This window comes from Podospora anserina, chromosome 2, assembly GCF_000226545.1.
Source record: "Podospora anserina S mat+ genomic DNA chromosome 2, supercontig 2".
Lineage (NCBI taxonomy): Eukaryota > Fungi > Ascomycota > Sordariomycetes > Sordariales > Podosporaceae > Podospora > Podospora anserina.
The window spans coordinates 3,679,712-3,693,376 of NW_001914858.1; the positions used below are offsets into that span (position 1 = coordinate 3,679,712).

General features: G+C 52.2%; 7 protein-coding genes across 7 annotated transcripts; 4 read left to right on the forward strand and 3 right to left on the reverse strand.

Moving 5' to 3' along the window:
- Positions 1-586: 586 nt before the first annotated feature.
- PODANS_2_10540 (uncharacterized protein) lies at positions 587-1,086 on the forward strand (the record flags this gene model as incomplete). Its single annotated transcript, XM_001911830.1, has 3 exons — positions 587-750; positions 814-897; positions 966-1,086. The coding sequence occupies 3 exons, from the start codon at positions 587-589 to the stop codon at positions 1,084-1,086; spliced, it is 369 nt and encodes a 122-aa protein (XP_001911865.1).
- A 703-nt stretch (positions 1,087-1,789) lies between these two features.
- On the reverse strand, positions 1,790-3,206 carry PODANS_2_10550 (uncharacterized protein; the record flags this gene model as incomplete). Its single annotated transcript, XM_001911831.1, has 6 exons — positions 1,790-2,375; positions 2,430-2,861; positions 2,919-2,943; positions 2,999-3,013; positions 3,069-3,097; positions 3,178-3,206. The coding sequence occupies 6 exons, from the start codon at positions 3,204-3,206 to the stop codon at positions 1,790-1,792; spliced, it is 1,116 nt and encodes a 371-aa protein (XP_001911866.1).
- A 511-nt stretch (positions 3,207-3,717) lies between these two features.
- Positions 3,718-4,929, forward strand: PODANS_2_10560 (uncharacterized protein; the record flags this gene model as incomplete). Its single annotated transcript, XM_001911832.1, has 1 exon — positions 3,718-4,929. One exon carries the CDS (start codon positions 3,718-3,720, stop codon positions 4,927-4,929), a length of 1,212 nt encoding a protein of 403 aa, XP_001911867.1.
- Positions 4,930-5,029: 100 nt separating this feature from the next.
- On the reverse strand, positions 5,030-5,836 carry PODANS_2_10570 (uncharacterized protein; the record flags this gene model as incomplete). Its single annotated transcript, XM_001911833.1, has 1 exon — positions 5,030-5,836. A coding segment is annotated over one exon (807 nt), but the record flags the coding sequence as incomplete, so codon positions are not given.
- Positions 5,837-7,395: 1,559 nt separating this feature from the next.
- Positions 7,396-8,758, reverse strand: PODANS_2_10580 (uncharacterized protein; the record flags this gene model as incomplete). Its single annotated transcript, XM_001911834.1, has 5 exons — positions 7,396-7,503; positions 7,557-8,204; positions 8,259-8,337; positions 8,463-8,547; positions 8,614-8,758. 5 exons carry the CDS (start codon positions 8,756-8,758, stop codon positions 7,396-7,398), a joined length of 1,065 nt encoding a protein of 354 aa, XP_001911869.1.
- Positions 8,759-10,109: 1,351 nt separating this feature from the next.
- Positions 10,110-12,178, forward strand: PODANS_2_10590 (uncharacterized protein; the record flags this gene model as incomplete). Its single annotated transcript, XM_001911835.1, has 6 exons — positions 10,110-10,123; positions 10,215-10,406; positions 10,465-10,500; positions 10,554-10,902; positions 10,966-11,577; positions 11,639-12,178. 6 exons carry the CDS (start codon positions 10,110-10,112, stop codon positions 12,176-12,178), a joined length of 1,743 nt encoding a protein of 580 aa, XP_001911870.1.
- Positions 12,179-12,416: 238 nt separating this feature from the next.
- PODANS_2_10600 (uncharacterized protein) lies at positions 12,417-13,566 on the forward strand (the record flags this gene model as incomplete). The annotated part of the gene is made up of 4 exons (XM_001911836.1): positions 12,417-12,601; positions 12,654-12,673; positions 12,743-13,195; positions 13,271-13,566. 4 exons carry the CDS (start codon positions 12,417-12,419, stop codon positions 13,564-13,566), a joined length of 954 nt encoding a protein of 317 aa, XP_001911871.1.
- Positions 13,567-13,665: the final 99 nt, after the last annotated feature.

A 13,665-nucleotide genomic window follows, 5' to 3' on the forward strand; every position in this document is an offset into this window, starting at 1 on the left:
TCGCTGTAAACAATGGGTGTTTTGGGGTGATCGCAGTCGCCGAGCGCCGTGACTGTGCCTCTCGCCAGGGGCAAGGGCTTGGGGTGTTGTGGAGCCCGTGCGTCAATGCTCGGTTGCCCGGTCGTTGTTACCCAAAACGGTAGTCTGTTGTTTTTTTTCTGCCGGAACCTGTTTCCTGCACCACACACTTGCTCAATTCACTTGCGGTCCAAACAACCCACAGCCCAGCATTGACTCTCGCCCCAGTTTGGCAGCCAATTTAAACCGACCAACCGCTCCCTTCACCAATTTTGCCCCTCGTCGCCTCCAGATACCAGCATCTTTGCTACCTCGGACAACACAAATCCTGCTTTTTTGGCTCCCCCATCTCGTGTTGTTTACGCAACCTACCTTTCAGCTCGGATCGCTCGGACAGATTCGATTCGTCGATTGCACCTACCCTCCATTCCAGTAGCAGCCCGAGCCCTTCCGTTCCCGTTGCTTGCCCAACCGACCGACCAAACCAAAAACCAGTTCTTGTACGACCAAAACAAACCATTACACCATACAACCATCAGCTGGCAAACCAGTCAAACAACATATAACGATGCCTTCCAACGTCCTCGCTGCCAAGGACGTCAACATGTCGCTTCCTACCACCAACAACAACAACACGACCCAGACCTCGACTGATACCTGCGGCAAGCCCGATACTATGAGCATGGAGTACCACCGTCAGGTCTTTCAGAACAAGATGGCGGCACAGGAGGAGTATGTCTTCCCTCGATCATTCTACTTTCTGTTTGATCAAGTCGCTAACACGCACCCTCCCAGGAAAACTTACATTTCCCCCTCGGATAACCTTATGTCCCCTTGCACAGCCAAGCTGAGTGCCTTCCGCAGCAAGCAAGTCGGCAAGTAAGTACACACCTCGCTACCTCTGTCCTATCTTCTGACCACAAATGCTAACCGCACTCCCCCAACAGAGTCAAGCCCAAATCCCTCTTCGCCCAGGCGTCCTCTAAGAAGCTCGACGCCGCGGGCCAGAGCAGCCTGCTGTTCGGCAACAAGCCCAAGCCCGCCGCTCCTCCTGCCGGCAGCAGCTAGGCATTGGACACGGCGAAACATGAACACCCTTTTTCTTTTTCTCTTCGACATGACCGTTCTCCTCCGACCATAACGGAAACCATTATTTTCTGTTTGTTTGGTTACATCGCTTCTATTTTTTCTTTTGTCAGAGTACACACACTCCCTCTACACAAGAGGGGTGAAGGGGGCAAATTGGTCTATCGGGGGTTTGGGAGGCATTGGGAAACATCAAAGGCGTTTGAGGTTTGGCTTGCTAGAGAGTTTTTGCTTTGACACTTTACTTTGCCAGACTACCCAAAAGAAATCGGGGGGAAAGGAAGGGGAGTTTTTTTACTGGGGAAAGATGATTACTACATGATGGATTACACTTTTGCTTTTTTAGACACAGACAAAACAATTGATGGGTGGTGCATTATTGCTGCCGTATACATTATCTCTGTCTTTTTCTTTTTTGTTGGTGATTGTGTTACTGGCTGGTCTTGACCAGAGTGTTTGTTATCGAGGGTGGCGGTTTGACGTTTGACACATGGTACCGGGTTCTTCTCATGGCATTTTCATCACCCCTTCCGGATACAGATAATCCACAGCTACAACTCTCAATCTCAATTTATAGACACATCACATCAACAGTACCTATCTTGTTACTTGTTTCAGCGCTAGAATCATTCTCATATTTTTCTCGACTAACTACCACCACCACCACCACCACCACGAAACGAAACTAAGCCTTCCACCCACTGACAATATATACCACATCCTCATCGCAAACCGGATGACTCAACCCCACCCTCTGCGGTATATGCCTCGCGCTGGCGCCCCAAACGAGCGCATACTTGAACGTATCCTTCAGCGTCCTATGAATCCTGTCACACACATCCTCGATGGTGCTATTACTCCTCACAATCAACGCCTCGCTAAAGTCGGGGTCGTTCCCCTTCCTCTTGGTGTAAATCCTGACCAGGTTCAGCTCCTTCCAGCACCGGTCAATCACATCCTGGATGCCGAGGTCCAGCTCGCAAGACATGACAACCGTGTGGGGTTCCCGGGCGAGCTTGTCGAGGAAGTCGAGGGAGACGGAGTCGATCTTGTTGTAGACGTAGAGGCACTTGATGTACTTGCGGTGGTTGGCCATGATGACGTCGATGAGGTCGTCGACGGTACAGTTCTCGTCTCGGATGAGGACTTCGCAGTTGAGGATCTTGTAGTCGCGGAGGATGTTCATGATCATTTTTTCGTCGATTCCTTTGGGGGGGGATTGGAAGGTGATTTTCATGCCGCCGGCTTTTTTGGGTTTGAGGTAGATGTTACTAGGGACGGGGGGTTAGTGGGGGAGGGGGAGGAAATGGGGAGGAAAGGCGTACGGAGGTTCACGGTTGAGTCTGATGCCTACAGCTTCCAGCTCTGCTTCGAGAAGGGCGCGCTGTTCGGCTCTCTTGGTGGCGTCGAGGACCATGAGGATGAGATCACTGGTTTTGGCGGCGGAGATGACTTGGCGGCCGCGGCCTTTGCCTTCGGAGGCACCTTCGATGATACCGGGTAGATCGAGGAGTTGGATCTCGGCACCGCCGTACTCGAGGACGCCGGGGATGGCGGTGAGGGTTGTGAAGGCATAGGAGGCCACTTCGGATTTGGTCTTGGTGACTTTGGAGAGGAAGGTCGATTTACCGACGGAGGGGAAGCCGACGAGGGCTATTCTGGCGTCGCCGGACTTGCTGACGTCGAAACCGGAGCCACCACCACCGCCGGCGCCCGGGCCGGGTTCGAGGAGTTGTGCGCGGAGACGGGCGAGTTTACTGGGGATGGTGTAAGTATGTAGGGGATGTGTTGAGGGGGAAGGGCCACTCACTTACCCCTTCAAGAGACCCAAGTGATATTCTAGGGTGAGTGTTAGATACTGTACGAATATGAGAGTGGTGAGGTATGAATTTACCAGTTGCCTTATTCTCTAGATATACCTGTTAGTGAGGTGTTGGGTGATAGACCAGGTGGTATGTACAAACTTTGAGTCTTCCTCATCTCATCCTCAATCCTATTTTATTTCACGATTCCGTCAGCCAGTCTGTGCTCACGAGACAACTGGATGAACATGATGATAAATGAGAGACTAACTCCTTGATCTTTTCCGTAATGTTCACCATCTTGGCGGTTACGAGACCTTTACAGTGTCTCTACTGTCCCTGTCGGGAGGGTGAGTGGTATAAACCGTAGGTTGATGGCGACAAGCACCAAGTTCATGTATCAAGCCGATATTCAGCTATAATTCAAGACAGCAGCCAGGACAGACCCCACGTTTCTCAGGTTGGCAGAATTTCTGAGGGGCAGGAAGGGGCAAGAGTGGCACACTCAAATCTTCACCGCCTGCCCACTTTGACTAGCTTGCTTTTAAACTGGGGTCAGCAAGGTGCCTGGGAGCTTGTCAATTTTCCAGACCTACCGAGTGACGCTTGGCGCGTTGCCAGCAGCATCACTTTCGAATCGCGCATTTCACCACATCAAACTTTCCAGAGCTCCAGTCCAAGATTCAACCATCGCATTCATCGCCAGCGCACCAATTTTCACTGCGACTGAACATACGTACAACATAGATCGTTCAACACACGCCATTCACGACACAACAGCATCATTCTCTCCAATAACACAACCGCAAACATGGCCGAAGTCGTCAACAGGCCAGACACGGCCGTCAACCTGCCCGAGATGGCCTCCGAAGACAGCCTTGCCCTCACCACCACAAAAAACACCACAGAAGTCACCGCGCCCGCCGAGAAGAAGGTCAAAAAGATCATTCGCCGCAAGAAGCGACCAGCGCGCGCCCAAGTTGACCCAGCCACTGTCAAGTCGGAACCCCCAGCACAAACCGGCACGACATTCAACATCTGGTATAACAAATGGGCGGGCGGCGACAAGGAGGACTCGGCCATGAGCCAAACCCACGCCAAGGGAAGATGCAACATCGCCCTCGACTCGGGGTACACCAAAGCCGATGGCCATCCAGGCGCCTTCTTCTGCCTATACTTTGCCCGCGGTGTCTGCCACAAGGGTCAGGACTGCGACTACCTTCACCGTCTTCCCGGCCCGTACGACATCTTCCCCCAAAATGTCGACTGTTTCGGCCGCGACAAGTTCTCGGATTACCGCGATGACATGGGTGGTGTTGGGTCTTTCAGTCGGCAAAACCGCACGATTTACGTGGGGAGAATTCATGTGTCGGATGATATCGAGGAGATTGTCGCGCGCCACTTTGCTGAGTGGGGACCGATTGAAAGAATAAGGGTGCTTTCCAACAGGGGCATTGCGTTTGTCACCTACCGGGACTTGGCCAATGCCGAGTTCGCAAAGGAGGCTATGGCGTGGCAGTCACTGGAGGGCAATGAGATCTTGAATTTGAGGTGGTCGCTTCCAGATCCCAATCCCATGGCCCAGAAGCGAGAGGCGAGGAGGATCGAGGAGCAGGCTGCCGAGGCGATCAGAAAAGCTCTGCCTGCTGAGTTTGTGGCTGAAATTGAAGGGAAGGACCCAGAGGCGAGGAAGAGAAGAAAGATTGAAAGCGGGTATGGGTTGGAGGGGTACGAAGCGCCGGATGAGGTTCATTTTGCCAGGGGGCCTAATGCTGTTAATCCAAGGGGAAGGGAAGGGTTCGAGTTGGAGCATGAGCAGAGGCTGATGCTGGAGGCGGCGGAACAGGAGATGATGCAGGAACAACGGTATGATCAGCCACCACCACAACAGCAGCAGCAGGGCGGAATATTCTCCAGCAGCACTCTCGCCGCGCTTCAAGGCGCCCAGGTAGCAGTTGCTTCAAAACCAGCACCCAAGACATCTACAGGGCCGTTGGTGGCATACGACAGCGACTCGGACTAAGCCAACTCAACCGACTTTGTAGAATATCATCATGGCGTTCCTTTTCTCATAGAAATACCTTGGCTACACAAAAGGCATAATGATACCACATCTGTCTCACCTAACTATTAAATATCCTTGAATAAAGCACCTCGTGCCTCCCGAACCAAAGATCCATAACCGGTACATTCTGCCCTGCTCTTTCGACCTTGGTCCCCCACTCCCGCTTGATCATCTCCGTGATCAACTCCTGCACCGTCTCTCCAGCAAGTATCTTTTGCGCTTGATACGGCCCAAACATCCCTGCCCTGACCGCTGCTGAGACGAGTGCTTTGACATGCCCAAATAAAAAGATATACGCCGTCTGCTGCAGACTCAGTCCAACAACAGAACATATCGCCCCAAACAGCGGCGCAAGATGAGCGCTCGCGTCCGGGATCTCCTTGCTCGACCCCCTTTTGACCAGCAGCCCAAAAGCCTTGAGATCACCCCTTTGCGCTGCCGTTATCACTGACGAACCCAGGGGGGGGAGGGATTGCGAAAACGACCTCTCCCATATCCCCAGCAGCGCCCTCCCTTGGGCTACACTCGCCCGACGGCCAACAGTGCAGATTATGCTTGCGTCCTGGGCGTCATCTAGCTCGACCAGATTCGACAGCGACGGGTCCCGATGCGCCGAGAGGACAAACGGCAGGGTGGTGGACGCGTAGGAGCTTATCGACAGCGGGAGGAACGCTGCGAAGGAGGTGTGAGGGTGGTAAGGGTTTGACTTGTGGCCGTGGGCGAGGTACGACTCCAGCCCGGACGAAAAGGCGAAGCTCCCCAGTGGGAGGGCGGAGTCTGAGAGGAGGAGGTGGAAGTGGTTTGGGAGGTCTACCACCAGAAAATTAGTAAACCTGTAATTTTTTCCCCAAGAATCAATCAGGGGTTAAAAAAAGGGGGGTGAAACAAACTAGGTGCCAACAGCGGTTGTTCCGGTGATGATGATGATGATGAGTCGTCGCCCTCAAGCCGGGATCGGGGGTGTTTGCAACGCTTGGCTTTGGCTGCGGCCAGCTTGCGCTCCAGCTCGGCGATCTCATTGTCAAGGTCATCATCGGTGTCTGACTCACGATATGAAGATATCGGGTCCTGAAATAAGTTTATCGTCATTTTGTAACACTTCTGGAATTGTTTAGAACGAGTTGTTCAAGTGGGAAACGCAAATCAATTGTGATATCAAAAGGTCGTGTAAATAGACTCTCATTGATAAGAGCCGCAATTCGTCTTATCTAATGAAATCCATTATCTCACTCTCGTGCTTTCCTGATACTTGCAGCAACAAAATGTTTTGAGCCCGGTAGAATCGGATGCAATTGAGGATGCTCAGTCGGAGTGCTTGAGACATAAGCCATTGATCCAGAAAGGGTGGGTGGAGTTAGGAATTTCTGCTATTTTCCCTAGGTATCTCACACGTACACGGCAGCAACCACGGACAACTGTATGGTAACCAGCGCAAAATGTCCCACCCTTTCTGTGTCGTGCGATGCCTTTGCAATCACCATCAGTATAAATTGGTTCGTTCTGTAATGAAGAAATGCGTGTGGGAACATGGACAAGAAGAAATAATTCGTTATTTTACAGCACCGGGGGTTTATATATATACACAACCTGGAAGGAGGCACAATAGATAGAAAGCCTTGAAGTACCACCAGGCGTTGGCCATTGATGAGCATTAGGACCAAGCCTGTACTGAGCCACATCGCGCTGGATATGGGAATAGACGGACTCGGGCCCAAATCGACCGACCTCTGGTAATATTTTGCGCATCGGCAAACTTTGCTTGTCGCGGACGATCTCTTGTTCTGCTCCTTTCCCTTTCCTTCACCCCCGCCCCAGTGTTTTGGTATGTCGTCATGAAAAAAGACAGCTTTTGACAAGAATGGGGAGAAAGACAAAATGACAAGACCACTTGCAACCACAAACCAACCCAAACCCCAAAACCCCACCCAGCCACCGCCATGATTCAAAACATCTATAGTACAGATTCGCGCCACTTTCTCTCTTTGGACATCATCGCCACATATATTGACCGTCTTCTGAAAATGATTAGGTCGAGAACTGGGGGGCATGCTTCTCTTAGTGTTCGGAGAGAGATATCGTGAGCGCGGAATGGGGGTCAAAAAGAACAGAAAACGTCCATCGTCCCGTCCATAAAAGGCCATCATTCAATGACCGTTGCGCTCGTGATCGACAGAAACCCCTTGCCGATGTCGTTATTGGTCGTAGGCGGGCCATGGAAGCCAACCCTTTATAGTAAAACAGGGGGTGAAGAAAGGATAACAGATTGCGAGCATCATCACCGGCAATGGCATCCGGCAAACTGGTCAGTTGTCACTGCCCGGCAGGAACTGGGCGGGAATTAAGTTGGATATGCGATCTCGAGCGTGAGGGGCGAAGATACAAGGCCTGTAATATCTTACATTATCCGCGGACCTGCGGCAACATTTAGAAGGGGATGTTGACCGGGGCAGCCTGGGAGGCGGCCATCATCTCCTGCTCGTCCATCTCAGGGGCAGCCTCGATGGCAATCGCAACGCCCACCTTCGCTTGTTGCTGTTGACAAAGTTAGTGAAACGTTCGCGATTTGTTATGGTACAATTACGTACCGTCATGTGGTCAACGTCAGCAGAGAAGGTCATCATGAGAGGAGCCATGACGCGCTTCTCGAGCACACAGCCAAGTCTGCCCTTCGAGTCGATCTGCGCCCGGAAAGTCGACATTCTGAAGTCGTACTTGGCTCCGAAAGCAGTAACGCCCTCCTTCTGGAGACCGCCACCCAACATGGGGTTAGCAGGAGCAACACTAAGCGACATATCGACACCAGCCTGAACCTTGTCAGAGAGGCGGCGCCAGTACGAGGTATTCAGAGCACCCTGGGCCTGCAACTGAGCGCTGGCGATCCAGTCCTCGGCCTTGTAACGGGCAACATAACTGACGGCCGTTACCGGAGGTTCGAGTCTCGACTGACGTTGCCAAACAGCTTCGAGGCCGACGGCAAGTTTGGGAGTGAGCGACTGCATGTAATGACCGATAAGGATACCGCTCAAACCGCCCTCGAGGACGGAGGGGTTGAGGGCCTTGAGTGAGGCCACAAAGTCGGCACCATTGTATTCGTGCTCGAGCTGGATGGAATCACCCTGTCCGGTGCCGACCTGGAACTGCGACTTGCTGACGTGTGTCGAGTCGGGGCCCCATCTCCAGTTGAATCGTCCAGAAAGAGCGCCAGTCTCATCAATGCTGCCCTGGGCGAAACACTATCCACCACATATTAGAAATGCCAGAAGTAATAGTCCCGCCAAGTCACATACCCGGTTGGTTCCGTAAAGAGCTGCAAATGTATAGGGGTTCAGACGCTCGCCCAGCGCAAACTGATGTGATACTTGAAACCTTGAGATTGCCAGTTAGGATCATGTCTTGTAACTTCGGCCGCCAGCAACCATATCCATCGGCGCATCGCGGTGACGCTGGTACATGTTGAAATCATGGTTGCCGTTGTATAGAAGGAAACGTACAGAGGGCTCAGGCTGAAAGGCTTTGTGAGCTCGGCGCGAAGGCCGGAGAACATGTGCTGCTGGGCAAGAACATCTCGGTTGACCTCTGCAAGTTGGACACAGTCAGCGCCACTTCCCAATGCCAACGTCTTTTTCTTTTAGAGTCACATACCCTTGGAGATGTCTTCTACCTTTCCGGGATTTGACAAGCCGAGCTTTGCTCTCCTCTCTTGGAAAGCATTGTAAACATCTGAGAGACCGGAGAAGACGGGGTTATTTTGCAATGCCGCAAATGGCGAGCTGTAGCTGGACGCCATTATGAGAGCAATCGCAGCTTGTGAGGGGCTGGTTTCGGCTGATTCTATATCGGAACGGAAGTTTCCTCGGCGGGAGGAGAGGCAGTTGGTAGTGAAATCGCCGGGGCTGGTCCGAGGGGTTCTCTCGATGTCGTGGAGTTTGAGCAGCTTGCTGGAGACTCTCGTCTGGTTTGCTAAGACCTGAGCTTGACGAAGGCAAGAGCCAGGCCAAAAATTTCGCGGTGCAGCAGGCTTGCCCAGTTTGTTGGCCCTTGCGCTGCATTTTTTGGTGGGGCTTGCTCCATGTTTGTTAGTGGTCGCCAAGGAACGAGCAAAACTCGCAGCACCCAAATCCAGGTGACGACACCGAACCGCCCGCCACGGCCGGGTCCGGAGAAAGTCACGACCGAATTCTGTACGAAAAACTCCGTACATAGAGAAGTATCCAGGTACTACACTAAGTAGGTAGGAGCAAGTCTCTTGCCTAGCATAGCACCCGATAAGATGCGATAAAGAAAGCCATTGAAACATCAAAACTATATGTCACATATGCCTCTTCCAGACGGCAAGACTGGAGACTTGAAATTCTATCCGAGTGAGGTGTAGCTGTGTGTTGAATGTCTTATAGTTGCAGTATATTTAACTCATGATCTTTGACGTGCCACAGTGGCCGTTCCCTTGTTTGACGGGAGGGTTGATCACTAACAGTGTAAGGTAGGCACATAGGTAATGCGCAGTGGCGCCTCACCCTTGGCCCGTTCCCTCCAGCGGAAGCCCGGATTCTTCCACCTTCGATCTTAATAGCGCCCCGTGGGAGCCTCTTGCACTTGCTTCACGTCGGTCGTCTCTAAGCGGATAGCAGCGTCGCATTCGCCGCCCTTACACTACACGCTTCCATTTGCTCACGGCTTCTGATTTTGTTTCATCCGCTTGTCGTTCATCTTGTCCCCCATTCTCCATCCCGTTAACCTCCACGCTGAAAGTGGAGTCCCCATACCAGGCCCAAGTCCCACGAACTTCGCTCCTCATCTGAGATTTGCCCGCCAATGCTTATCTGTGGCCCATAAGTCGCCTGTTACATCATTCGGTATAAAGAGGCGACGCCGAATCCGAGCTTTGGGAAGCCCTCTTCTTCATCCACAGCTGGTGTGACAAACATATTCATCCACACACGGCCCCTCGTCGAGTTAGACGTCTTTCTTGGCAAAATCCATCTCGACCTACGACCTACCTGACTTGGCAAGGTTGAAGATAAAAGAGGGGCATCACCAGTTGCAGAGATCACTTCGTAATCCGAGGCGCAGAATATTACCCTCTCCCGTGTACATCCTACTGGACGCTCGCAAAACGCGGACAATCTTGAACGGTCACCATGGATACACTCCTGTAAGTCAATGGTGGAGACTCCTAGACAGCACAGCTCCGTCGAGCCTCGATCAATGAAGGGCATCAGGGACAGCATTGCTAATGATGATAGAACTGCCGAAATCGCGGCCAATGCCCCACGCTACCGCCGCAAGAGTTCAACTTTCATCGATGGCATTCACGATGTCCCAAGCGAGGTGGGCAATTTGGCCCCAGCCCAGTTGTACAGCACCATGTCTGGTCGTCTCTTCCATTCGGGGAGAATCGCCATCGTAATGGTTGGCCTTCCAGCTAGAGGAAAGACGTATGTTCCCTCGGTGAAACCACATGCACCGTTTCGTGGCTGACAAGCAGTATATCAGTCACATCTGTGTCTCCATGGCACGCTATCTCTCTTGGTATGTTCCCCTTCTATGTGGCAGGACGCAATGTGAAACTAACATACCCATAGGCTTGGTGTCAAGACTCGCATATTCCACCTTGGTGACTACCGCCGAGCTACGGTTGGCCAAGGAGGCCATGTTCCACAGGACTATTTCTACCCCAATGCCTCGCCAGCGTCTGTCATGCTTCGCCAGAAAATCCTCAAGAAATGCAGGGAGGATATTTACGGCTGGCTGAACCATGAAAATGGCCAGGTTGCGATTTATGACGCCGTGAATCCCACCGCAAGCGGCCGTCGTGCCCTTGCCAAAGAATTTGCCAAGCATGATGTTCAGACACTGTTTATCGAGTCTTTTGTGGATGATCAAGAGATCCTCAAAGAAAACGCCCGAAATGTCAAGATTTCGTCTCCCGATGTAAGTACAAAAAACAATGGTAGCTGCGCCTTGCGAGCAGACGGAAATGCTCACAGTGTGCAGTTCCACGGCATGGACCCAGATGAGGCCGCCAAACGCTATCTCAAACGCATCGAGACGAAGATTCCCGTATTCGAAACCATGGCAGAGGAAGAGCTCAACTACGTCAAGATGATCAACGCTGGCCAGGCCTTCTTTTACAACAACGTCAGCTTCAACTACCTCTCGCACCGCATCGTCTTCTATCTCACCAACCTCCACATCAAACACCGTACCACCTTCTTTGTCCGTGCAGGTACCGCTACTGAGGAGGATTCTTACAAGGCCGATGCGCCGCTCTCCGCCGAGGGCGAGGCGTATGCTCAAGTTATGGCCGAGAGGCTTATGCGGCATCGAGAGCAAGAGCGACAGGCGATTATCGATCAGGGCGGCCCTGATGTTCCTATAACGTCCGTCTCACGATTTGCAACGTCGACCAGGCTCGCGGACAATTCAGACAAGCCGAGCATCTTCGAGAAGTTGGGCGTACAAAAGTTACGACACAGAAGCCAAATGTCACAAATTAACCCGGGAGTGTGTGAGAAGCTTTCGGAGAGGGCGATCAGAAATTTGTATCCTGAAGAGGTGGAGAAGCACGAGTTGGATCCGTATCATCATCGGTATCCCCGCGCTGAGGTATGTTTTCTTTTTCTTTTTCTTTTCTTGATTATTTATATTGTCCCCTAACCCCCTTTAGTCCTACCACGACCTAGCCGTGCGCCTCGAACCCATCATTCTTGAGCTTGAGCGTGAGCAAAATGATCTTTTGATCATCGCCCACGAGTCGGTCTTGAGGGTTCTGTACTCTTACCTAATGCACTGCTCTACTCGAGACATTCCCAAGCTTAAGTTCCCCCGAGATGAAATTATCGAGATCATTCCTGCAGCATATCAGAACGAGGCAAAGCGAATTCACATTCCGGGCCTCGACCCGCGGATGATACCTGGCAGCCCAGAGGATATAAGGATCCCGGTGCCGCCTGGGTTCGATGACTTTGGGAAACGGCTTAGTCCGATTAGTATTCCGGCCATGATGATGGGGACTCCGCCTAGTGCCACCGAAGTCACGGTGGGGTTTGCCACGGGGGATAGGAAGGGGAGCATCAGTGTGAGTAATACTGGTGGACTGAGAAGTGTCAGCGGTAGTTTCAGTGGAGGGGAGAGACCGGTGACGGAGAAGATTGTGAATAACACTGCGAAGGAGATGGTGGAGGACAAGGTTGAAGACGAGGATTAAATGGCCGGAAGAACACTGTTTTGGTGATTTTATTTATTCAGCGGTTACTTGAATAATGAGTAGTATGAATATCAAACTGTTAGAATGTTCATGAATTGAACCTGGGCCGCGACATTAACCCTAACCCACGCGGACAAAGGCGATGACGTTACCCCTCTGCGCCCAATGCAAGCGATTCGGAGGGCAGCTTCCGGCCAGTTTCACCACGAGCCTTCTATCATACTCTTCGATTTCCATTATGGGCGGCAAGACAGCAGTTGTCACGGGAGCTACCGGCCTGTTGGGGAGGCAGGTGCTTAAGGCTTTTGCAAACAATGACTGGACTGTCAAAGGAACTGGCTTCTCCCGCGCTGATGGCACTGACATCTTGAAGGTTGACTTGACCAATGCTGATGAGCTGAAGAAGGTCCTCGACGATGTCAAGTACGTATCACACAGCAAACAAAAGAGATGTGACTGACTAACAATAACGCAGACCACAAGTGGTGGTTCACTGTACGTCAAGACTAGCATCTCATCTGATTTGATAGCACAGCTCTCAAACTAACCCACATGTTATCAAAGCCGCTGCCAACAGGTTTCCCGACAAGGTTGACAAAGACCCCGAGGGAACACGAGCTCTCAACGTCGAGGCACCTCGCACACTTGCTCGGCTCTGCGCAGAGAGAGGCATCTTGTTGACTTACATTTCCACCGACTACGTGTTCCCCGGCAAGCCCGGCGATGCTCCTTATGAGAACAACGCCGAGCCTGCCCCGACCAACCTGTATGGACAGACCAAGCTCGAGGGCGAGCGGGCAGTCCTCCATGAATTCAAGATGGCCGGAAAGGAAGGTCTGGGAGTGGTGTTACGTGTACCCGTCCTCTACGGCTCAGCTAAGAGCAACGCTGAAAGTGCGGTGAATGTCTTGATGGATTCAGTACTCAAAGCTCAGCAGGAGGGTGCCAATATCAACATGGATCATTGGGCTCTCCGCTACCCAACAAACACCGAGGACATTGGCCGGGTGCTCAAAGGTGAGCATTTTCTGAGTTTGCCCCCAACAACCCCGACAATTTTTAAGGAACGGGGAGGCTAATGGTCCCTGGTAGACATCGCTGCCAAGTATCTAGAGACCAGTGATCGGAACTCGCTGCCGAGGATTCTCCAATTTTCGAGCGAGGATAAGTACACCAAGTATGAGATTTGTCAGTTATTTGCAGAGATCAACGGATTGCCCATCGACCGGATCAAGCCCAACACGGAAGGGAACGACCCGAATGCAAGTGTCCAGCGGCCTTACGATTGTCACCTCAGTACCAAGGCATTGAAAGACTTGGGCATTGACGTGTCGACCCAGGATTTCGTGGGATGGTGGAGAAGGGAGTTTAGGGCTTTTAGACACTGATGATTGGGAGGTGTGAGACATGGGGAGACACGCCCGCTGAATCTCGATACTTGGACAGCTGCCCCTTGGCATGCCAGGCTTGACAGAAACGCGGCGAGC